General features: G+C 43.1%; 1 protein-coding gene across 1 annotated transcript in view; it reads right to left on the reverse strand.

Moving 5' to 3' along the window:
• Positions 1-11121: 11121 nt before the first annotated feature.
• Positions 11122-26164, reverse strand: part of LOC144267884 (netrin-4-like) — a 59257-nt gene continuing 44214 nt past the window's right edge. Inside the window, exons 6-10 of the mRNA XM_077822263.1 lie at positions 21608-21821; positions 20582-20715; positions 18891-18959; positions 16687-16857; positions 11122-11296 (exon numbers count right to left, since the gene is read on the reverse strand). Coding sequence (XP_077678389.1) covers positions 11160-11296; positions 16687-16857; positions 18891-18959; positions 20582-20715; positions 21608-21821 — 725 coding nt within the window. The 3' untranslated portion in view covers positions 11122-11159. The remainder of the gene's footprint in view (positions 11297-16686; positions 16858-18890; positions 18960-20581; positions 20716-21607; positions 21822-26164) is intronic.

Raw genomic sequence — 26164 nt, forward strand, 5'->3', positions numbered from 1 at the left:
AATATATGGCTTTCTCCTTATCCACAAGGCTTGCTACCCTGTGTTTTGACATTGACTGTTGCTTATCACGTTATTTTTAAGTGCTTACAAATTGATTGATTATTTGCTCCATTATCTTTCTGGGCACTGAAGTTAAGATGACTGGTCTATAATTCCCTGGCTTGTCCTTATTCTCCTTTTTATAGATAGGTATTATAGTTTCCCTTTTCCAGTCTTCTGCGATCTCTCCATTCTCCATCAGTTCTCTGAGATAATGGCAAATGGCTCAGAGACCTCTTCAGCCAGTGCCCTAATTATTCTAGCATGTATTTAATCAGGCCCTTCCAAGGTGAAGACATCTAACTTGTCTAATTAATTCTTAACTTGTTCTTTCCCTGTTTTAGCCTCAGATCCTAACCTACTTACCTTGATGTTCTCTATGTTCATCGTCCAATCACTGCTAACTTTTTTGGTGAAAACCGAAACAAAAAAGGCATTTAATACTTTGCTGATTGTTGCGTTTTCTGTAATTGTCTTTCCTTCCTCATTGAGTAATGGGACTACCCTGTTCTTGGTCTTCCTCTTGCTTCTAATGTCTTTGTAAAATGTTTTCTTGTTACCCTTTATGTCCCTAGCTTGTTTAATCTTGTTTTGTGTCTTGGCCTTTCTAATTTTGTCCCTAGATGCTAGTGTTATTTTTTTATATTCATAATTCTAATTTGACCTAGTTTCCGCTTTTTGTATGACTTTTTTTTGAGTTTCAAGTCATTGAAGATCTCCTGGTTAAACTAGGGCGGTCTCTTACCATACTTCCGATCTTTCCTACGCATTAGGATAGGTTGCTTTTGTCCCCTTAATAATGTCTCTTTTAAAAAAAACTGCCAACTCTTCCGAAGTTGTTTTTTTTTCCCCCTCAACTTTCTTCCCAAAGGATCTTTCCTACCAGTTCTCTGAGTTTGCTAAAGTCTGCCTTCTTGAAGTCCATTGTCTTTAATCTGTTGTTTTCCCTCCTACCATTCCTTAGAATCCTGAACTCTACCATTTCATGATCACTTTTACTCAAGCTGCCTTCCGTGTTCAAATTCTCAACAAGTTCACCTCTATTTGTCAGAATCCAATCTAGAACAGCCTCCCACAGTTGCTTTCTCAACCTTTTGCATTAAAGGGTGATCTCCAATGCATTCCAAGAACTTGTTGAATAATCTGTGCCTTGCTGTATTATTTTCCCAATAGATATCTGGAGAGTTGAAGTCCTCCATCACCGCCAAATCCTGTGCTTAGGATGATTTTGTTAGTTGGTTTTTGTTTTTTTTTAAAAAGGCTCATCCACCTCTTCTTCCTATGTAGGCGGCCTATACTAAACCCCTACCGTGACATCATCCTTGTTTATTACCCCAGAGACTTTCAACAGGTCTACCTCCCACTTCTATCTCAACCTCAGTGCAAGTGCATATATCTTTGATATACAACATAATACCTCTTCCCTTTTTTCCCTGTCTGTTCTTCCTGAGCAAGCTATAACCTTTTATACCAATATTCGAATCATGTGAATTATCCTAAGATGTCTCTGTGATGCCAATTGTATTGTAATTGTGATTATTCGCTAGTATTTCTAATTCTTCCCATTTATTTCCCATACTTCTTGCATTAGTGTACAGCTATCTAAAATGTTCATTAAATTTCCCCTCTATATTCCCTCTTGTCTCCTTTGTCCCTGCTATGATTACCCACGTTCTCCCCAGATTCTGACTCTTCACCCACGTTTCCATGTTCTGGACTTATCTGTGGGCTTTTGTCGCCTGCCCCCATTAGGGTTGACAGGTGTTAGATTTTCAACCAGAAAGTCTGGTCAAAAAGGGCACCTGGCAGTGTCCGGTCAGATGTACCGATCAAACACCAAAAGTCCAGTTTCCACAGACGGGAGGGAGGCACTAGGTCATCGACCCATGCCAGCCCCTGCTCAGTAGCCCTTCTTTCTTAGAACAGCAAAGTGGGGAAGGGGTTGGGGAAGAGAGGCTCACCAATTTAACACGTGCCTGGTTTTGAACAGTAGAAAGTAAGCAACTGCAATGCATGGTTATTTTCACTCATGAACTTTTAAAAGCTCAGGCTGCTATTAACATGTTAATAGTATCAGTAAAAGGCTGCAATTGGCTTTGTACCCGCCGCCACCGACGGTTTAAGCCAGAGCAATTTTTTTCATATGTTTTGATCCACTGGAGGAGCCTGCGTAGCGCATTAAAATGCTTGGAATGTTGCTTTATTTCCTGTCATTTGCTGATTTAATTGAAATAATTAATAATGGGCCTTTTGTCCTACTTGTTGGGGTGAGTGCAGTGTTGTTGCTTTAAAAAAAAAAACACTTTTGCAATTCAAGGAAAATAGACTTCGGAGTTGGCAGTTTTCCACCACTGGTGTCAAGGGGTAATGTGTGACAGAGGCTTCCTAATAGTGAACTGTCAGCTTCTCCTTTCTCTTATTAACTTTATTTTCTGCTAGGATCGTTGGCCTTTATTTTTATTTTTCTCTCTCTCCCGGCTCGAATTCCGTATCCTTAGCATAAACCGCACTCAGAGGCCGAACATAAAGAGACCAAAAGGAGAGGCAGTCTCTAAAACAAGAGTAAATGCACAAAAAAAGAAAAGCGTGTTACAGATTAGCGTCGATATATCAGTGAGCAGACAGCTCATGAAGGCTCCATGGCAGCCAACACAAAGAGCATTGGAAGATTTGTAGTGATTGCTCATTGACGATTAGCTCGGATCCCATAGCAGTGAGGTGAAGGGGGAAAGTGGGAGTAGGATTTGCTGTACCAAATCAGATTATTGGTCCAGCGGGTTTGGTGTCTTATCTCCGGAAGTTACAAAAACCTGATACTTTGCAGGAAAAAACCCCACTCGTAATACACTTACCCACTTGTTTACTAGTGTACGTGGAAGGAGGAACAAGAACAAACATCCAAGTGACCAGTTTACATCCTGAAGCAGCTCCATGACATAACTTTTGTAGCCATGCCAGCTACAATAATAAACAGGCATTGTATCTCCTCAGTTAAAAATGGAAAAGTCCTTAATGCCTATGATCTTTGCTCTCTTTTAAAAAAGTCATTACAAATGCATTAATTAGATATGGGTTTGAGCCAGAAAGCACAGACCCAGATCTGAGCTTCCCTGAAATTCAGCAGTGTTCAGAGACTGAGTACTGAGCCACTTGTTTTATAGATACTGAAGCTGTTTGTGTTGTTACGCACCACATTGTTCCTGTAATTTAAATTCAGTTAACAAACTGAGAGTCATGTACTTGTAGAGCTGTGACACCTGGAACTACTTTAGTTAAAGGGGTATATACTTTACAGTACTATTGGAACCACTTCTGTTGGTGATAGAGAGACAAGCTTTCAAGCCACACAGAGCTCGAAAGCTTATGTCTCTGACCAACAGAAATTGGTCCAATAAAAGATATTACCTCACCCCCCTTGTTTCTCTAATATCCTGGGACCAACCTGGCTACAACTACACTACATATAGTACTACTTTCAGATACATAGGCACAAATTCCCATTGCTAAATTCTGCCTTGGTAAATCAGCTACCATTAGCTTTAATGGGAGTTACACCTGTCTAGGCAGAATTGATTTTATTGTAATAAATCCCCTGCAGTTTATGCCAGCACTGAATATTGCCCCACAGTTCAAAAGGTCACCTTCTTATTGACATATTATGTTATATCATGTCAATAAGACATGGATTGAAGCCTCAGTGTTGTTCGTTGTGTTAATCATCTGCATGCAGAGTAAGGCCTGCTGAGAATGGAGGTGCAAACATCTCAGTAGGAAGACCTGCAAGGATCCTGAACTCATAATATGTCCCGAAGAGCTAGCACAAAATCAATGCCAAAGTCACACTGCCAAGTCTCTGTGATGCATTTATTTTTGTGTATTAAAAGCAAAAGTAATTATGAACCCCAAAAAAGTAGTAGTTTTAAGCCTACATAAGTTTTGGGCAGACCAGAGTCAAGGCTTCTCCACCCACCTTGAACTTGTATTTTGTTGTGCCTGATGCCTGGTGTGGGCAATAATTAGGCTCCAGGGAGTGACTTTGGAATGTAGTGATGAGCTTGAAGGTCCCAAACTTGCAAGCATTTATACATGTGTAATGTTATGCTCCTAAGTGCTACTCATATTACTAAAGTTAAATACCCATGTAAGGTTTTGAAGGACCTGGGCTGAAATTCTGAATTAATATGCTGTTGATACAAGTCATCAGCATCTATTTTTGACACTTTCTTTTGTGTGTTTATCATACACACAAAATATACATATTAGTTTTTAATAGTGAGAATTAGCTTGCTAGGAAAATTGGTACAATTTCCTTAACTAAATTCTTTCCTCCTGTTTCTTTTACTCTCTGCAAGACTATTGAACCAAGAGTTTGATGTCTGGAATGTTTCAGGTTTATTAACTTCAACAGAACTAGTGTAATTTGGCTTGAAAATCACATAGTTTAAAACATAAAAACCCAAACTCAAGATCCATATACATTTCTATCAGTATTTTTAATCAAAGTTTAAGTACAAAACAGAAAATGTGCACAACACGTTACAAATAACACAATCACTTTTCCAGGTTTGAGGAACCCTGGAGAGAACACCATGTGAATTAGATAAATTCAAGGAAAGCTTACATCAGGCAGCACTGAAACAATCTGAGATACACAGATGGAGAACACTACAGAGAAACCTTGCTCTGTATAGCCGTTAGAAGAATGAGCCACTCTTGCCAAAGTAATACAATACTGTATGTAGGTCTGTTTGCCTTCCTTCTGCCTCCTTCCTCCTATCTGCTTGCTGTACCAGTGTACAAGAGCAGGAGATGCAGAAGCATGATTAAATACAACATAGCAACCTTGCATATTGAGCTCAGCACTCACAAAGAACTACCTAGTGAACTATTTTGATCCTTTAAAGTTCCCTACCAAGACTAGGATAGATGTGGCCACATTTCATTTGATACGTGAGCTGCACAACTCTCACAGATAGTTGCTCTGACTTGAAACTGTCCTAATGGTGCTGCTGCCTCCTCTCCACATATGCGGCTGCTTTCAGCCTGTTCCCTTCCCTGCCCCAGTTTAACTCCTCCAGTGCTTTCCATACTTTTCTTGGGGGTAAACGCTATTATTTCATCATTAGGCAGGGCGTACCAGCTGTCTTTGCTATTTCTTGACATGTGATAACAGCTAGCGATAGGGCAACCTGTCTACTATGGTTTGGGTTGGATTGTTCGTATGACCATTTTCAGTATTGATGCTGATGACTGGTCTGTGTTGACTTCCTGCTTATTGCTTCCTGCTCCTTGTTTCTGTTTGTTTCCTGGTTCCCACTCCCTGAATTCAGTGTTCCATTTCCTGTTCTTCTGTGTGTGGGTGGGTGTGCACATGTGTGTATGTACACACAGTTTTGGGCGTGTGCAGTTACGCTGAGCCTTCTGCTACATACCTGCCATTTGGACTGTTGCTGACTTAACTGGTTTAGGGTTATTACATGTTTTTGATTGACCACCTACCTGTGTGTCTTGATTTGATTTCCTGGTGTTTGGGGTGCATCAGAATGTAACACAGCTGCCCTGTCTTTGCTGCTTTTTGGCAAAGCTGATGATCGGACAATCTGGTAGAAAGTACTGGAGCGCTGTATTCAGCAACCCCTGGACAAGACCAACAGATTTCTTTTCCCATTTCAATAGGTGCCTCTTCTTTGGCAGATCCTCTTGTTAGTTCTGTAGGGCCTTGTTTGTTCTGGTCACAGGAAATACATAGCAACTACTTCTGGGAAGTATTGATAGAGTCACGTTGTCTCACAATAATCTTCTTCTGAGCCATCACAGTATATGAAGGTTTATTTTTTTTCCCCATACCCAAGATAACCAGCCCTTTATACAGTCTTAATTCCATTGCAAATAGTGAACTCTGTTCTCACTCAAATCTGTGGAGTTCATTTGTACTTTGGACGTTTATTTTCAGGCAGGCTACATGCTTTATAGCACTGCAGAGCATGCTGGTACTATTGTTTGGCTGGACACTATAGTTCTGCATAATTTTCAGTTTTGTTCCCCATTCTTTGACTTTCTTCTTGGGTTAGTTAACCAGAGATCTCATGAACAGCTGGGAATAATAGCAAAGTCAACTTGCTCTTAGGCTGACCATAACTGGCTTCTGTACCTTCAACCTGTAGGCTCACCAGTGTCACACGCTGGTGGGGTATCTGCTTACCCTGAATGACTGCAAAGCAGAAGCCATCAGACAGCAGTTAGCCTGACAGTCAAAATGGAATGTGTAGTATTTCTAAGTAATGGAGATTGTAGAATAGGAAGTAGACTCAGCTCTCCAGCCACCATCAAATAGGATGAAAGAGAGGAAGGGGAAAAAAACCTATGCATATTTTTTCACGTTTGCCCTCAGTTGTTCCCCACTCCTCACACATTATTGTATGTCAGCTGATTCACTTTTGGAAACGTTTGGCTACACAATGGAGAATGTATCTGAATGCAAAAAAAAAATTGTTAGCCTGATTGTTTTTATTACAATGGATCCCAAGGCAAGTGATAGAGATTATAAAAGTACCTTTGTTTCAAATCTCCCATCTAAAATTGATAGAACACTTGGGAATGACATTAATGAATATTTTTCATGATGAGACAGATCCCTGGTTATAAGAAATGGCTGCAATAGATTCAAGAACATAGTAGCTTGACCATTAGTGACGTAAATGTGTTGGTCCCACTCTGGTTTGCAGTGGGCATTTGCATAGACCACAAAGCCACCACAGTCTGGCACAAATGGATGAATATGGTCGGGAATCACCTAGTTGAAAGTTGGTGTTAAGGTACATTGCAAAACTGTATGTATAAGCTTGTGATGGAGTATTCATTCCACACATCACCTGGAAGGGTTAAGATAGCTGGGAAGGGGCTAATTAACCCAGTAAACTGTGCCTGGCAGAGAATTAGGCTGGCCAGGCAAGCCCTAATAGAAGATGAATTTCAGCTGAGCAGGTGTAGGCTGGTCTCATACAAAACCAGCAAGCTGAAAACAGAAGGGGTTGTAGGAGAAGTAGTCTACAGTCACTCCCTGGGAGGAGGAAAGTGCGTTTGGACTATAAATTGGCAAGAAACTGAAAAGGGTGAAATAGCAGAGGGAGCTCTCCTGGTAACCTGGGGTGAGGGGGTAGAGCTAGGGGAGAAAAGTAGGAAGAAGAGCAGGGAAATAGCATTGAGGTCTGGGGGTAAGTGGACCACGGTTGCTGAACAGAGTCCCTATGCTGGAATCTGGAGTAATGGGCAGGCTTGGGTCCCATTACCTCCCTTCAGGAAAGTAGCATAGTCTTGAATTAGAGGATGGCTTGGGAAGGCAACTGGACAATTGATCTGGAGAGACTTTGGTATTCTGGAAGGGGAAACATGTATAGTGACCTGGTCCAAGGGCCAAGTTATGGAGAGGGAGCATGCTGAGTCCCAGAGGGTGGGAGGGGCCACAGTGAGAGCAAACAATAGGGCATCAGATGTGGATGGAGCTAATCACCTGAACAGCCACGAGGAGGCACCCTAACGGTGAGTGTAGCTTTGTAATGGGGTTCACATAACCTCCTCCCTTACATATAAGATTAGGCACATAGAAACTCTGTAAGCGTGGAATTCATATCCCCTTGAAAGGCTAGTAAAAGGCCCTCTGAGGTGGTGATTCCCCACTTCCTGCAGTAGCCCTACATGGAGTAGGCAGGCAGACTGAGTGGATGCTGCATAGTGGGCTCCTACTGATGCCAAATAAACTGGCATGGAGGAGCATATTGGTGGTAGATCAGAGGAAGGGCTTGACTGGACTATGTGGATTCAGCAGCCTGCACGCTGAAAAGAACAAAGGCACTGGTCACTATCCCAGCCCATAACCTGAAACGGTCGCTGCAAGGGGTTCCCTTCTCAGGTTCCCACAAAAAGGGTAAGTTTCACCCCTGGAAATTAAAATAGCTGTTGGGGGGAACCTTCTAGTCCTGTGATTTACACCCTCTGCAATGCCATTTAGCTCAATGGGATAGCACTTGGGTAAATGAGAACAGAATATGACCTTCAGCAGATAAGAAGCACACACAGTGGTAAATATAAATGCATTTGTTAAATGCCCTCAAACACATTCTCTCACCCTAGGCTTTACTTTATTGAAACTCTGCCTAATAGGCCCTTTGAGAATGGACTGTAAAGTCATCTAAACACATCATTATTTTTAATGGTCTTTAAAAGAAGATGACTAGCTAATCCTTGTAGTCAGTCTGTTTCTGGACACAGGAATGAAAACAATATCACTTGATTGCTACTCTAACTTAATGGGCTGACATTTTAAATAAAGCCACTTTAGTGGTGCATAGTGTTTTATTACATTAATTAAATGCCTAATCAGAGATGCCAAATTCTTGGTTACTGCTTTAGGTAGCAACAAATGGATAATAGTGACTTTTTTCTTCCTGCCATGATAGGAAAAAGAAAACACAGCATTTGTGCTCCTTAGGAGAAAACAAATTTTGGGGAGGAAGTGGGGTCAATGTATACGCTCAGATGGGAACCTCCATCCATATCATAATGTGTCCCATGAATACTTCTAGTTAACTATGAAGTGGAGATGACAAGTTCTATGCTAGTTTCAATGTGAACAGGACATACTTCTAGGCTGCGATCTGCAAAGGTGCCTAAGGAAATTGGGCTCCGATGTCCCACTTCATTTCTATGGGAACTGAGTGGCCTGGGCTCCTTTGAAAATTGAACTAACTACAAATAAAGGAATCCCCCAAGGTACTATGTATATTTACTTAAAAGCACAGAAATCTAAAACAACTAACTACTGAAATAACTATGTGGAGCTTCCTTTCCCACAGGATAGCTTTAAAACTGGAACAAGCCTATAGTTAAGTGACATTATCCAAGGGCAGTTAGATCCACTTGTGCGTGAGGCAACATACTGTATGGACCTGATTTTGAAAGGAGCTTCTATTCAGCTCCCTATTTTGTGCCTGCAAATTTGAAGGTATCCTCAATGTTATTTGCAACCAAACAGTTTGACATCTAAGTGATATTGATTGCACTTACAAAACTGCAGGCACAAAATGGAAAGTTGCTTTTAACAGGGCCATTGTAGGAGCAATAATGGGTTTAGGAATATTTCATCAGTCCAGCTAGCTAACTGACTGAACCTCCTTTGAATTCACAGCCAAACATAGGATGAGGTCATGTTGGCCTGAGACAATATATAATGCATCCATAGATTGAGGGGGCTGGGTGAAGGGAGGAGGGAAAGGCTGTTTATGTAAACACACACTGCGTCACTTCAAGGTGATGCCCATCCAGAATTTCATCTAAGCTGGAAGAATATTCCAAGAAATTTCTGCTGGTCTTCTCTTTACAAATGATCTGAAATGTGTCCTTTTGCTGTTCTGATGTGCATCAGGCCATACATAAAAGGAGGGGTAACAAACAATGGAAATAAAAAAGTAGCTCTGGCATTCCAGGATCCCTGGTCTTCAGATTCTTGTCACCCAACTGCATTAGTTGAATGTGCCGATAACTTATCTCTTTCTCATCAGATGCTTCATAACCCAGACCCACCACTTTCTTTTCATGGCTATTGGGCTGTCCCCTAGATTCCTTCATGTCACAGTGACTGAGTGGCATGCAGATCAAACCCCATCTCCTCTTCCTGTAAGCATAGACAAAGATGTGCAAAAGCTGCATATATGAACAAACCAAAAAAAAAAAAAAATCTTTGAACAAAGTTCTGATTGATGCTTCACTTATCAAAGGAACATACTCCTTTACCCTCTCAGTTTGGTCATGAGTTTCCTGTCACTTGGGCAGAGACCAGGAGGAGATCGTTCCCTTCCCCCTCCCCATGGTACTCTGAGGAACTCACATTTCCATGGACTGGCTTCTTACTAACTGTGGAACAGACTAAAATAAATCTACTGGGGACTCCTTCTGCAGAACAGCAGGACTTTACTTAGAGTGGAGATGCTACCACCCCTGCTTCTCACGCTAAACAAACTTCAAGCACAACTGAAAGGTAACATCACTTGACTATTACAGTACAACACACAAAGGGGGCAAGAGTAACAGCAGACTGAAAACGGTAGCGAAAATTAAATAATGAGCATGGCCTCAAGGGCATTGATCAAAATAACAAGGTAGCTGCCCTATAAGACATCAACACCTTGCTTAATCCTCAAATTGGCACAGCCTGCTGCCCGTTCACACCTCTATCTACTGTAGCTTTACAAACTCAGATCTGGGCCAGCTTCCATCACCTTCTCCTATGGGAGCTTCCATCACCTTCTCCTGCAGCTTGACACTACTGTGCTGGCACAAGGCTTTTTAGCAGCAGTCATTCTGAAACCTGTTGTGTGACAGTACAAATAGCAAAGAACGAGGAGACCTTTGATAGAATAGATGAGTGCGGCGCCAGGATTCCACACTGAACCAGAAGTGCTTTCACATTAGGCATTGACTTTGACAACTCCCATCTATAGAGGCCCTCACCAGATAAAGTTCCAGCATTAGTCTCTGTGCAGCAATGTGATATTTTCACTCGAGAAAGCAACGTGTCTTATACTGAGCTAACTGCAGTTTGCTTGGTAAATAAAAATAACTCAGCTCTTTTCAAACAAATCAAGTGTCATCTGACATGCTGACTGTTCAATATTTTGCCACCGGCAAAGCTGAAATTTTTTTGCCCATTAATGGCCACTTTAAATAAAGAAATGACACCGGAGTAATGACTGCACTATGCAAGCGGTTTATAAGTATCGATACCAGATTCATTCCTGAAGAGTGGAAACACATAAACCATAGCTTCTGCTTCTCCCCTGAGAGTGAATCTCTGGGAGCTGTGAAAATGGCTTCAAGCTAAGAACTGTGATTTGTAACCTACATGTGATGTGTTGGTTAATTTCATATAAGACAGTGTGTAATTATGGAAGAAAAGTTATGTCCAAGGATTCCTGGTTTAAACACATAATGAGGGAAAGGAGGGTAAGTCCACTTTTGTTCCCTTAGCTAGGAAGGTGTTGCATGGTAATATATGAACTAGCTATACCTTTCACCACAGTGTTATTAAAATATAAAGTTTATGACTTTAACTTCTGAAGAAGAAATTATTTGCACCCAGTTCGAAGAATGTCTGCTACTTGTTTTCCCAAATATGCCTTCCAGGGTTTCACCAGACTGTTCATATTCACGAGGAGTTTGCTGGTCCTTGAGTCCTCCTGGCCTGCTATCAGGTAGTCTGTTCCTGGTTAAAAAAATAATTACTTAAATAAATAAAACAGAGGAATACTTACTTAATATCTCCACTCCCCGGGGAATCAGGATCTTGCACCTTAGCTAGCTTCAACCTTTTTTTTTAAAATGAATATTCCAGGTTGTGCGCATACATTTCTATGTGCATACACTTTCTTTGCACTAATTCCTCTGTACACCAGCAATACATTCTAACATGCGTGTGCACATATTAGAACCTTCACACACAAACCTTATTTGTTCCAAAGGGTTTAAGACCTTTCAAAATCTTAACACCCGCACCAGCAAGCAATTGGGCTTGATTCTGATCTCCCTGTCACTGGTTTTTTGTTGTTGTGGCGTTTGGGGTTTGATTTGGTTTTTACACCAATTTAACTCCATAGGTTTCAGTGGAACTACTCCTTGTTTGCACAGGTACAAGTGACAGCAGAATCAGGTCTTGCCAGGTGTGGGCTGGTTTTGAATGTGAGAATTCTAAAGCATCCCTGTTAGATTATCATCTGTACACGCAACTGCTAGTGTACAGAAAATGTGCTAGTTCATACAAAATTGTACACCTTCAAGGAAAGGCCAGACTGAGGCACCACGGAAAATCACGATGCTTTGCATTAAACACAGAGGAGGTTTTTTGCTGTGTATTGTATCCGGTATGATATGTAAAATTCCCTTACTGTTCAGAGGCCCTTGTAACAGCTAAAGCACCTTGGGGCATGTTATGGAGGGAGCTGTGTCCCTCTGAAGTTATCTTGATTTTGTTGGTTTAATAGCACAAAACACAAGTGGAAGGTGCAAATTCCCTAGTCATTAAAACACAACAAAGAAACATCCGCCAACTGAAAAGGATGGCTAGATTTTGGCTCGCAATTTACACTGTCTTATTTTCAGCAACGTGTGTGCGTTCCTATCCATACGCCTGGTGTGTGTGCGTCTGTTATTGTGTATCCGTTTGTCTGCTGTGTCTGTTTCTCTTTTTTGTTTGTGCCTTATTGCATATGGCTGTTGTATGGTATCTGGTTGCTTGTGTATTTATGTCATGTGTATGTGATTGCTTGATTTTTAATTGAAATGAAGCTTGGACATCCATCTGCGGGAGAGGGCGGGGGGGATTGGCAGCCTTTCTATATCCAACCTGTTAATATCCAAAGTTTTATTACTTCGGGTTCAATGTGTGGAACAAAACTTCTGGATGATAGGCAAGGGGGGTGGGGGAAGGTACAGATCTTGCCTTCCCTCCCCCATCATAGCTGAAACCTGCAGCAACAGAAAGACCACATTGTCAGTCAGTGTTTTCTGGTGAGGAACAAAATAAACACAATGATTAAAGCGCCTGAGCTGAGGCAGTGTTCCGATTGGCTGGTGAGCCGTCTAAAGGGCTAGATTAATCTGTGTGCGCCACACAGATTAGCTGAAATGGCTGTTTGACATGACAACTGCCAGCTCGGTATTCTTCTCGTACAACAATGCACATTCTCCTGACACAATAAGGATCTTTAACAGCAGCTCAGGCAACTCTAGGAAATGTAACCACCACATCCCCATAGGATTAGAGGCATAACCACAGAGGTGAGACACCCAACTGTGATCAGTTCATTAGCAAGACACAGATACTGCTAATGATTTATTACTCAAGCGGACAAACCCCACTATTATACTATAAAGTTTATAAAAAACACAGGGCCAAATCCCCTGATACCCCCAAGTATGTGTAGTGATGAAAGGGGATTCTGAGGGATTATACATTCCCTGTGTTCCCTACTCAGCAGCCCTGCAATTTCAGTAGAGGCTGCTGTTGCAACCCCGCTCCCTAAGAAGGATTGAGGCTGATAGTGATGGGAGTCACTGGCCTTGGCTCACTCCTCCCTTCCCCCAAATCCTGCTCTGCAACCCCTTGCACAGTGAAAGCACACCAATTTCACTGCAGACAGAGCACTCCACAGCCCTGGAAGGGGAGAGAGAGGGCAGTATTTACCCCCAAATTATACTTCTTCGGCCTTTAAAAATCCTGAGGTTTCCTATGCTTTTTTTTAAGAAATGCTCGTTCATGTGCAAAGCAGAGGGCAGCTCAATAGTTTATTCTGCCGGGAGTTACTAATATGGAAAGCAGAAGGTCTTTCTTTAGTATCCATACAGCAAATCCATTGGTAGCTCCATAAGTAAAGTTTTATGATTAAACTCTAAAGGCTGTGAGATTAAATATGGACTTCCTGTCATCAGCCAGGGAAGAACATACAACACAATGCTGCAGAGACGGTTGGGCAGGAAGCCAGATCACCCTGCACAGCAGAAAGCCCTGCTGACGACAGCGGCAGTTTGGACTGGCATTGGTGGCTGCTGCTTACCCTTTACCCCTCCCACCGCCACCCCGCTCCCTCCTTGCTGGAAGTAAAGTGATGGGAATGAAAAGCTAATATGCATGCAGAAGTAAGGGAAAAGGGGTGTGTAAAAATCATGAGCCGAATAAAAGCAGGGAATCTCAACATGAGTGAGCATGTACAGTGAAATTCTCAGTGGGTAGAAATCAGCATAGAAACCTGAAGTCAATAGAATTATGCTCATTTACACCACGTGTGAATCTAGTGCATAATTTTGTGATGAAAATCTAGTTTACAAACTTATTGTATTGTGAAGAACTGGCTAGTGTGCAGGTGCACCACTGCAGGTACACTGGCTAGCATCAGAACTGTACAATAGTGTTTCAGGGGCCCCATACTCTAACAGCTAAAGAGAATCAAGGGGGCTGGACTCCTTATGCCCTCTCCCCTCCTTGAGCTTCTGTGAAGGGTCAAACACAGTCTAACCCTATATTAAACACATCTTCACCAACCCTGACCTACAGCTCCCACTGCTGGGGCAGGGAGCCCTGCAGCTGTTTAACGGTCCACAGCTATACCATAAAAGAGTTTAGGACAGGAAGTGTAAGAGAATACCTTAACCATTTGCACCACAGTCAGTAAAATGTATTTGACCAAGTTTGAGTTACATTGCTGAAGTACAGCTCTCAGAGACCATATAGTGCATCCCTGCAAATTCAAACCCAATTCCTCACTTGGTGGTACAGATAATGCAAGACCCAAATCATTTTTGAGAGGGCATAAATCATTTTGGACTGATTGGAAGAATTCACACTGGATTTGATTGGACTCAGCCAATCCCAGAACAATTGGCTCTTTTGTATGTAGCTGATTTCAGATGAGAATTTGCCTTAGAGCTCAGGGTAAGCCTTGGATTTCAGACCAAATACAAGGAATTCTTTCACTCAGCACGAAAGTGTGTTTAATCTGTTCAGAGGAAAAAATGTAGGGTAACTTATCTAACAAGTTTTTGTTTTAGAATGTGGATAAGTCCCCACTCTCCATGATGTAAGGCACAGTAGTGAAACATGATCCTTGGAGACACTGTTTAGCTCATCCAAAAAAAACCCAAGTTACCTGTCTCGTTCAGGGCCTGATCCTAAGTGGTGCTGAGCACCTGCAGCCTTTGCTGAAGTGAATGGGAGCTGTGGGTGCTCATCACCTCTCGGGATCAAGCCCTTTGCTGCCTACTTGGATGAAAAAAAGAAAGCAGGGTCCAAAAGACGTTTCCAGACTCCAGTTAGCACAGTTAAAGGCATTTACGTGGGCTCTCTAGCTCATCTCCCCATAATTATCCACATGGGATTTCAGCTGGGGCAATACAAATATTTCTGTCTCCAGTCCACTAAATTGCTTGATGGGAAAGAAGGCAGTAGTGAGGGCTCTGCTGAAAAATCCATCCATTCAGCTACTAATAATATTGCTTTCTGGCATAGGCACTGACTCCGGGGGTGCTCAGGGGCGGGAAGAGGCAGCGAGGGCCGGGTCTTGGGGGAAGGGGCGGAGTGGGGGCAGGGCCTCTGGGCAGAGTAGGGGTAGCGCACCCACTGGGAAAAATAAAAATCAGCGCCGATGTGCTTTTCAATTTTTAAGCTGTGCAGTGCTGCTCTTGTGCCTCCAAGACATCATTTGGTTCCTATTTCCCCCTTGTCCTGCAGGGAAGTAATATGCACCAGCCCTTTTGCTGGCACGGGTTACTTCCCCTTCTGTGCCATCTTGGGTGTGGTATTCAGAGGTATGGGGTGGCTCTACTCCCTCCCTGCCTACCTGAGGGGGAGGGGAAATAGCTGCTCGTTCTGGTGTTGTCACTAGTTCATACAAGCCCCTCCCCTGTGCAGGTGCACAGCAAGGCTCCCAGTTGTGCTCTAACTAATTAATCCTCCAAGTCCCCTGTGAAGTAGATAAGTTCTGATAAACATTAGCTCCACTTGACACATGAAGCAATTGTGGCAGAGGGTTTCTCGTGCCCACAGAGGGAGTCATTGTGAGATGGGATTCAAGGAATTCCTGGACCAAAAGTCTGTGCGTAAACCACTAGACAATGCCTCCCTCTCTAACTCTCTCTCTTTTTCTTTCAAACCTGTATATTCAGAAGCGTAAATCTAATGTAGTAATGAACTGAAATGTGAGATCTGGATTTATTTACATTCTAGGATTGCATTATGGTTAACACTGAGATTGCATTTCCTTTTCTCTATGCATACTGTATATGATGCAAGGCATGTATGCAACAGCAGTTTTGCCCTAGATTCTATGGCACTGTTGTGGGAATTCTGCGGTGGCTACAGATAAATGTTTAAAAGGGATGTTTTTACTGAATTAAATCTAAAGATGAATAATCCAATCAGCACCGAAGCCCCTGTCTCATTTATTGTGGCATTAAATTCATTTATTGTATGTTAGCCCCATATTTTGAGTTTCCCACATGCTGCAAATTGTGAGCTTTAAGTTTCAAAGTAACAATACATTAAGATGCCTGGGGCAGTTCACACCTCACAGCTATTGTTTCAGGCTGTCTTCAAACTCAGAAAGGCATCACTGAACCAGTTTGAACCTGCTAGAGCTGCTGGCAGGACTAACTGCCCCCCAGCCCTGCACTCCCCAGCTCTGGGAAACAGATTATGCCTGGTCACTGTGCAGATGCTTGGGCAGTGAAGGAAGAATGGGTCTCTGTGCCCACTCCCCTGTAGCAAACCCACCACAGGGAGGCATAGTTCAGCCCTAACTATTTGAATAAAGGATTTATCAGTTATGTTTCTCTCTTTAATACTCCAATAAGCGTACCAGCTTTACTCTGTTAATCTGTTCATTCGCTTTATGTTACCCGGACCAGCTTTTCCTCAATGGATTATTCCAGCAGCATGGTCAACTAGTGTAGTTCTCACATAGGTGCCATACCAATACAATTTCATTAGCTTCAATAGCTGATTTACACTAGTGAAAGTGACATAAGAATTGGGAACATTAATACCTTAACAACTGACATAGTCTTTTCCCCACAGAATCCACGCCATAAGCATTTAATACTTACCAGGATTGAGAATGGGACATGTACATCCCCTGTTGGTCCAGGACTCCGGATAGATACTTCTGTTACTCCGGGCAATTTTCACTTTGCCTGATTTCAGGACCTTCTTTACCTTCACTACAACTTCCGCATGGGTTCCTTTGTCATGAGCCGATAGGATTCTTGCTTTTATCACTGCCAGAAAATACACACATGGGCACAAACCAGTAATTCATTTTAAAGTAAGCAGTGGTATTTTCCTTATATGGCTAGAGGGTAGAATGTTAGGGACTGTTGGATGAGGCACAAACAATCATGTCAGGGTACTGGCTCTTGGTCAGGGACATATGAGCATTCTGGTTCAATCACAGCACCCATTTAAATGAATCTGGGGAAGGAATGCTGGATTTTTTCAATTTAGACAGTTAACTAATCCCTTCCCAATTTTATCAGCTCATCTCCAATGAGTTGCTGCCAACAGCTCAAAACTCATAGGAAACCTCTAGGGTATGTATAGTGTGATGGGGTGTCCACCCCACACAGGAGTGGAAGGGGTTAGTGGAGGCTTCATGGTCCTAGCATGCCCTGCCCCAGAGTGGAGCAATGGAGGTGAGTCCTCCAAGCAGCCTAGAGTGGCTGTTTGGGGTGCAGCCAATCAGAGAAAAGCTTCAGGGAACAATCAATCCAGGCCCAACAAGGCCATATAAGAGAATCTGCAAGGTAGAATAAGTTAATGGCTGCTGGGAGCTCAAGGAGTGAGGACTGTGTCCCTAGCAGGCTGAGGGAACTGTAGCACCTTGGACAGAGCAGCTGCTGGCAGGGACCGGGGGAGCAAGAGGGAGCTCCTGGCTGGCTGCTGGGACTGAATGCCCTGAGGTGAGGGCGAAGAAGGTGTTGGGGCTGTGAGGAAGTGGCCTAGGGAAATGGAGCAGCATTGGGAGAAGTTAAAGAGTCACAGCAGGAGGTTGCTATCTTCAGGGTCCCTGGGTCAGGACCAGGAGTAGTGGGAGGGCCTGGGTTTCCCCCCATCAGCCACTGGGGAAGTGGCCTAAATATTGAACTTTGATACATCCCAGAAGGGGGAAACACTGATGGTGACCCAGTCGAAGGGCCGAGTCATGAAGAGGACTCTCTGGTTCCTGGAGTGATTCAGATCTGCAGGCAGCGACGATGACAAGAGAGGTACCTCCGGAAGAGGGTGCACCAACTGGCAGAGCTAATCCCCAGGGTGGCCAGCAGAAGGCGCCACTGTGGTGAGTGGAACCCGTGATAATAGGAATGCCATAAAAAACAAAGAAAGTCCAGCAGCCAACAGTATGATCTTAAGCAAACTGACTCAGAGCCTGGGCAGATTTTTGTTTGGACATTGGAAGGCTTGCAATAGATTTACATAGCTACAATCCTGAGCCTTTAAAATTCCTCCTGCCCGCTGTACAATAATTCAGTGTTAAGCAATGGAATTCACCCTGTAGGGCAGGAAATTTCCTACTGGAGTGCAGGAATGCCACATGACTAGAATTCTAAGATGATAATGATAAGCTGGAAAAAGCTACTTTGATTTGTGACCTAACAGGGTTGCCACTCCTCCTGATTTTGCAAGATCATCCAACTTTCAACAGGCTAATCCCACAAATAGGCTTTGTTTGATCACGATGTGATTATGTTGAGTCAAAATGTGGTGTCTTTTGGTGGCCATGACCCTTCACAGAGTGATGACAAGACATAATTGCTTATTTGCCAGTGTGATAAATAAGGTGTTGAGAAACAGACACGGCAAGTTTATCCTGCAGGGCAAACTGCAAAAGGGTGGCAATCCTACTGCAAGACCTATAGAATGGGTTCTGAACCTCAGGGTGATGGGAGTAGCAGGCAGGTGTCAGGGAATCCTGACTACCCTGCCCTTCCTCTATTGCTAAATGGGAGGGAGGTGCTGTGTAGACAGAAGAGGAGCACCAGAGGAAAAAAGGAGTCCTGACATGGTCTGCTGGTCTACAGCACATACACATATAGGTGTAAGCATGTGCCTGAGTTCAAGAAGGCCATGTTGATTTGCTTGGCATTGAAGAAATCATCATTACAGGAAGTATGCTGTCCTCTGATCAGCTCTTCCCAGGACTGGGAGATATCACTAGACAAAAAAGGAGGAAGGAAACCAATCTATGATTTCACAGGTACCAGCTAAGAAAACAGTGGAATGATCATACCATGAAGGCACATCAGCCACTTACCATATGCGTATTTCATCTGGCAGAAATCAGTGACACTTCCGAGCTCTTTCTCTTTGCACACACACTTTTCTAGTGTAGGAACCGGAGACCACAAGGGGTTGAAGAAGGGCCAGAACATGAAAGAGAAAAGCAAAGCAAATGATGTTCATTCATATACACACACACATCTATGTATAAAAGTTGCTCCAATTATCTGAATAAACACAGATGGTTAAAGAAGATTTCAGAGTGAGCTCAGTTATTTGCAAAGCTGGTTCTTGTTAAACAATACAAAAATGGTTCTGAAATCTGGTCCGCATTGTGAAGTAAAAAGCGGTCTGCATCGGGTCCATTACACAGTTCGTAAACTGATGCTAACAAAAGATAAATCAGAATCAGATCCAGGTGTGAATAATGTAATATAAATAATGCTGTTATTAGATGTCATATGATAAGCAATATTAAGCTTTATCAGTACTTAGATGGAAGTCCTCTAAGGAAAATCCCTGGTGCTTCAGGACATGTTGGGGATTCAACAGGAGGCACGTTTTCCTATGAGTCAGTATAGAACCAGCGATGAACTAACTGGTGTTGTCTGTAATATGCTATGTAAAACTGAGGTTTTGACCACTTTTAGGCATTAAAGGTTCCACTATATTGTGTTGGACTAATTTCCCTCTTACTTTAGCTGAATACAATATACTTCTTCACTGCCTGTCTTGAATTGTTGCTTAGTGTGGCCATAAGGTGTTCTTAAAAGCACCTACATTCCATCCCACAGGTGGCTGCACTTCAGCCATGGATCAAATGATCCTTCTACATATAGCATCTGTAGTTCTACAAAGCAATTGAAAGCTTCCAAAGGGCACTATGTAAATCAATGAATAATACAAATGGGAAGCGTATTTTTCACTGAGATTTGATTTAAATTATGACTTTTTCATTTCTTGACCGCAAAGCCAGAGTTGGATAGTTCAACCTGCACTGGAAAATACAAATAACCAGCACAGTTCAGATCTCTCCTTGAACTCATCCTGGAGTGTCCTGACAAATAATCAGAGCTGGGGGCAAAGAAGTCTCAGACCCATTCATGGGATGCTCACATTTGCCTCCACATTTGAATAACTTATGATGCCACCATCATTCTTTTACATCTCCAATATGCAGGAGCAGTTTTGATAGGATATGAGAAGAAATGGTGCAGGGAATAGTCCTACAAAGATGCAAAGGATCAGACTGGACAGCTATATGTGGGCCAGCTATATTGTGGCTTTAAGTTTCTGAAGGGTGCCGTAGGGCTGCAGAGCAGTGGGACTCTGGGAAGCACAGGCTGATGCAGCAGCCTCGTTCTTCCCTTCCTTCACCCTCTCCTGAGCTGCTGTCCTGTGTATTGTCTTGTGTTAGACTGTAGGTTCTCTGTCCCAGAGAGTTTATCTTAGCTATCTTTTTACTCTCTTCACTCAAGTAGTTAAAGAGGAGGGAAGACTTATATTTTATAGGCAGTCCTTTGTTTATGTTGTGATTTTTAATTTATGGGATAGACACCCAGAACACTAGATGGACACCTTCATTTTAGAAATGTGAAGAAACAAATCATAAATAAAATAAATATATGCATTTGTTCAAAAGCCGTGCCTATTTCTAGCACTCTATAAGAATTATTTATTTATTTAATAAACACTGAGTGATGGATTTTATAACGCTAAACATACCTGGATGTCTCAATGCAGAAAATCCCTGCTCATGATCATTCCATTTCCACTCATCGCTTTCATTGGCTGGCATTTGTAGGAGGTCAGGGATTCGCCCACCCATGGGGATGTTGAAAAATGGCTCATTTTCATAACTGGAGGAGATAAACATAGAAGAAAAATCTCATGTTAGGATTTCTGATGTTTAGCAGGGAGGAAGCTACTACCACATGCCAGCAGCATTCAGGGCCAGAAAGGAACATGGCCTCAGAGGCCATGATGAGCAAACTTAATCACACATCTAGTCTTGAATGCAAATAAGAGCAAAACCGTAGCTCACTGCCCTATAGAAAGACTACAATATCTGGGCTTATACTTTAACTTCACTGACTCACACTGTGAAACACTTCACTAATGGTCCTTGGGACTGAGTTCCTGCAGTTATCTGTCGAAAATGACGAGCACTGGAAGCATCTGTGCAGGCTTCCTCACACCACCAGTGATCTAAAAGGACTACCACTATGGATGGAAGAGTACTTCAGTCTCTGTGGGCCATTCAGGCTTGGCCTTTGCTGAGTCTGTCACCAATTAGTCACGTGTGTGTCTGTGTTTTATGTGATGAGAACATTTGCACACTAGGAATTGGAGTGAGACTCTCCAACTTGTTTCACCTAGGCCACAGAGCACAGCAAGCTCTTCAGATGCTTTCATTTACTTTTTCTAAAGCAAACAGTAGTTTCATGGACACAAGCAGGGTCATGGAGTTACCCATCATAACTAGAAAAGACCTTTGCTTCAGAACTGCCTTTAAAGAGTATTATGGATGTACTTACATGGAAGCAGTCAAATGGCATCTGAATGACCCAGTGCTGCAATCCACTCAAATTCAGGTGGATGCAGAGAACTGTCTTGTTTCCCCTATTACCTCCCCCCACTTCCTTGAATTTATGCCATCTGTGCAGGATTCCAAGTGTTAATCTGAGTTTCATATTAAAGGCCCAAAAGTGAGCCAAAGGATTATCTCCCCATAAAAGGGGCCTTGTTTACCCATTGAAACAGTTTCCAGTGTGGGGGTCGCAGTCTCTGGCACAGTCACAAGGATGACAGCCATTTTCTCCAAGGCCCCAGTATCCCATAAGACATCTGTCACAGTTCGGGCCTGCCACGCCTGGCTTGCAGTAACAGAACCCCGTCTTTGGGTGGCACCGCCAGCTTCTGCTGAAGGTTGCATTGGCCGATCCCATAGGTTGACAGGAGCAAGCTAACAAGACATAAGAAGTGATTGAGATGATATCCCAAGGGTCAGCAATTTAGGTGATGTTTCTGCAAGGCGGATAACCTCCATGGGTCCCACTCATTCCCAACAGCCAGTCTTCTTACATCAGCACTGAGAAGCATTGTATTCTGAGGCAGCCTTGGTTCAAAATGGAAATGTAATTTTTAAGCATTGCTGGGGTGTTGTCTCATTCAGCATAACAATGGATTCAAAATAAAACCCGAACTGCTAAATGCTCACCTGAGACCGATTCATGTGCCAGCACCATTTCCTGTGGCCCAAATCCTTCCCCCTGCACCAATCTCAAATAAAGAGTGTTATACAGATATGCAGTAGCCTGTGTTACTGGTGTGGACTCACTCTGCAAGGAGGTGGGAGGGGCAGGCAAGTGAATTTATAAAACACCTGACTGGGCTACCATGTCTGGGGCCCCAAGGTGCATACGTCGCCAGAGTGGGCTTCCCATTATGCCCATCTGTGAACTTGCCTTTTGGATGGTATGTGGCTGTAGGCTGTGGGTTGGAAGGATTTGCCCCGTGTGGGGCTATACAATAAAATAATATAAATCAGTCATAGTCTTCTGTGTACGCACAAAGATCTCTCAGGTGCCCGCTGTGCTGCACACTTGCACCACAAGGGTCAGAAGCCAGGCTGTTTAGCGCTAAGACCACTTGGTTGCAGCATGAGGGATATGTTTACAACAGTGGGCGGCCGTATAATAGTGCCCAAACATTTAGAGAGTGAGAGGGAGAATTTTCACAAGAGAGAGAGGATTTGCTAGTGTGATATACGAGAGGATGTGCCAAGCAAGGAGATGAAAACAAGGAGGAAATAATTTAGGCTGAAGATCGGGATAAACAGGCTCCCCAGGCTAGTGTTGGAATTCCTACTGCTAGGTATATTTTAAACTAAACTGGACAAAACACTAGTAAAAGTACAACATGAAAAGCAATTCTGCACTGGCCGAGGGAGACAGACCAGACAACTGGATAGGCCCTTTCCAGCTCTAGATTTGAGAAGTCCATGATTCTGCTTTAGTGAGAGCTGTAGGGCCGTAGGTTCTCTTCCCAATGTGAACTTGAAGTTTGCATGCACACATCAATGGATACATTACAAGAGGGAGGGGGAGAGAGAGAGATCTCCAAACCCATTGTGTATATTTCAGTTATGACCATTATCTGCTGAGTGCAGCGAGAGAGGGGACAGAAGAGCCAGGTGCGGCTCTCTGATTCTGGTGCCATTTCAACACCAGCCCTGGCATACATCAGAATAGTCTGGAGGCTGCTGTAAAGTAGAGCAGCTGGCTATGGCCTCCAGGGGCTACTACGCCAGCTAAGACAATTTGGAGCTCAGTGGTGTTCTGGCCATGCCCCTAACAAAGTCTCCATGCCAGGGGCTTTGTGGAGTGGGTGAGGCCAGAGCTGACTGTGCATTAGCTGGGACACCTCTCCACCAGGGGAACTCTCAACTGGGGAGATCTGGCAGACTGCCAGCCCCTTTGTTCTGTCAGGGCAGCTCTACCAGGCTAGATCACAAGAGAGGATCTGGCCCGCTGACATCTGATGTTTGAATAGGTTTGGACAAATGGAGACTTGAGCTGAATCTTCACCCCAAACTCAGGTCCGGCTCATATTTTAGCTCCCTCTCATTTTTGAACATTGTGACACCTCTTGATTTCTGCTGGCACCAAAGCCTGAAGTGCCAAGATGTCACAATTTCATCCACCTGCAAGAAGGAAGAAACAAAAATCTTGGGGATAAGACCTGCCCTAACAGGGATTTCCAGTCAGATGTTGGACACCCAAGATGTTTGGCTTAGGGGCCAGCCTTTTGGACGATTATCTTTACTCCAGTGCGTTTGAAGTTTGCCTATCACTACTGCTGATCAAACAACTTTTCTTCCTGAGCTCACAGATAAGAGACCAAATGAACACTCTGGTTCCACACGTCCCTGTCCAAGAAGGGAGCTCTATGAAGAAGGATAATGGCAGTGATGATGGATTTACTTTCATGCGCATCATCATGTTTGTTCTTTAGAAAGGAAAAATCTCTTTTGGGAATACTAATAAGAGAAAAAGCAGTGCCCAGCAGTTTGTGTAATGGGCATTTTTCTTGTGATCTTCCATTAGATATTATATTTTCACCCTGTCCTAGCTGTGTTCTTCATGCCAATATTTTTAATAATATTATTATACTGTGCTGCAGAAGGATCCTATTCAGTTGTTTTCAAGGGAACATTAGCACAATAGCCTAAAGACAGAAAATAAGCATACTATAATGAGCAATGTATTCCACACAATGAGCTTGTTGGCTAGTGGCACGGTAGCATCAGGCTCTACTGCTGCCGTCACACAGGAGTCTTGAGCCTGAGAGCAATCTGAGGGTTGTTGTTCACCAGGATTTGAAAATCAGGTGTAACATCACAGGGCACGTTTGCACCAACGTTTCAAAAGTTGCTTCTGATTTTTGGTGCTCAGCTTGAGACACTGTGGCCCAGATTTTCAGAAGTGCTGAACACCACTCCAAAAATGGAGGTATCTAATATTAGTTGACATTTTTGAAAATGTTGTCCTTGGTCTTTGGACATGGGAAATGGGTGCTTTCCTCATTAGAGATAGGTCTGAGACAAAAAAAATCCAAACTTTGCCACAGTCTGGGTTTGTCTGAATCCTTGTTCTTGATTTCCCCTACTATGTCATTAGGATCCAGCTTTCCCAAAGTTCACTGGTATTTGGATTGGGAGTTTTAGTTTGGATCTATCTCTGTTCTTTACAGATTGTTCGGTCTCATCTCTTGTCTTTCCAGGTTTCCGTATCTGGAGCCAGATCCTCAGCTGGTGTAAATCAGTGTCACTCCAATGAAGCTATCCTAGCTTACTCTAGCTGAGGACAGGATGGCAGATAGGTGGAGAATGTGAATTTCACCATCCCAGCCAAAGGGAAAGTGCTCCAGTGGGCCGTGATTTATAGCAGAGGCCAAGGAGGGAGGTAGAGAAAAAAGTGCATGTATTTAGTTCAGGGATATAACTAAGGAAAGTTGATGGTCCAAAAATGAAAAGCAGGCATTGCTTCCAGTTAGAAGCTTTGGCAGCTCTTGACGGGTCATAAAGCAAAACTGAACAAATAAATGCATGACACTTTCAGATGAGTTACACAAGTGGCTCACAAATGCTTCCCTCAGTCTGTGTTTATTTAGCATATCAACTCGGGTGTGTGCATTGTCTGGCTTTTAGAGTATTATGACCAAACTCACAATTCTGAGGCTAAGGTAACTCCCAAAATATGAATCTGAATGTCACATGCTGAAGGGCAGCTGTTGATGACCAGGTTTTATCTGTCAAATAACATAACAGGTTTGATGATAAACCTCACAATTAAAGAGTCATAAGTAAGTTCTTACAAACTGAGTTTTTTGTATTTCCCAGTGTTTGTAACTAAAATGTCTTTCTCTGTTGATTTTTGCTCTTTTCCCTTTGGCAAACCCGAGTTTTCTCTCCATCCACCTCTTTCTAATGAAACACAAACCAACATGACAATGGATGGTTTACCTCCTTTTTGTCAAAGGATGTTAGGGACAGTGGACAGACAATTCTGGCACAGAGCTGGCTAGTTTATTTGTAGGGCCCTACCAAATACACAGCCTTGAAAAACGCATCACAGACCGTGTAATCTGGTCTTTTCTGTGCTTTTACCCTATGCTATACAGATTTCACAAGGGAGACCGTTTCTCAGATTGGGGATCCTGACCCAAAAGGGAGTTGCAGGGAGGTTTCTAGGTTATTTTGGGGGGGCAGGGTCACGGTATTGCCACCCTGCTCCCGGCCAGCAGCCGCCGCTCTCCAGCTGCCCGGCTCCGAAGGCAGCGCCGCCGCCAGCAGCAACGCAGAAGTAGGGGTATCAGTACAGCAACCCCCCTCCCCACAATAACCTTGTGACCCCCCCATAACTCCTTTTTGGGTCAAAATCTCCCTGCAATTACAACACTGTGAAATCTGAGATTTACATAGCTGAAACCATGAACTTTCTGATTTTTAAAATCCTATGACCATGAAATTGACCAAAATGGACCATGAATTTGGTAGGGCCCTGTTTATTTGGGTTCTGCCCTTTACAGCAGCAAAATATTTACACTACAAAATATTACATGGTTGTATCTTAGAGGTGGCTGTTGTTGGTCACTGAAGTATCCCACATGTCCACTTGGATTTTTATTGGCAGCTGCAGTTATAAGATTTTTGCCAGGATGCTGTTGACAGAGAGGGAACCAAGGAATGAAAGCAGTCATAAAGCAGATAAATATTTGTCTGCTCTCAGCACAGATGTCTCCAGC

This window comes from Eretmochelys imbricata, chromosome 7, assembly GCF_965152235.1.
Source record: "Eretmochelys imbricata isolate rEreImb1 chromosome 7, rEreImb1.hap1, whole genome shotgun sequence".
Classification (NCBI taxonomy): Eukaryota; Metazoa; Chordata; order Testudines; family Cheloniidae; genus Eretmochelys; species Eretmochelys imbricata.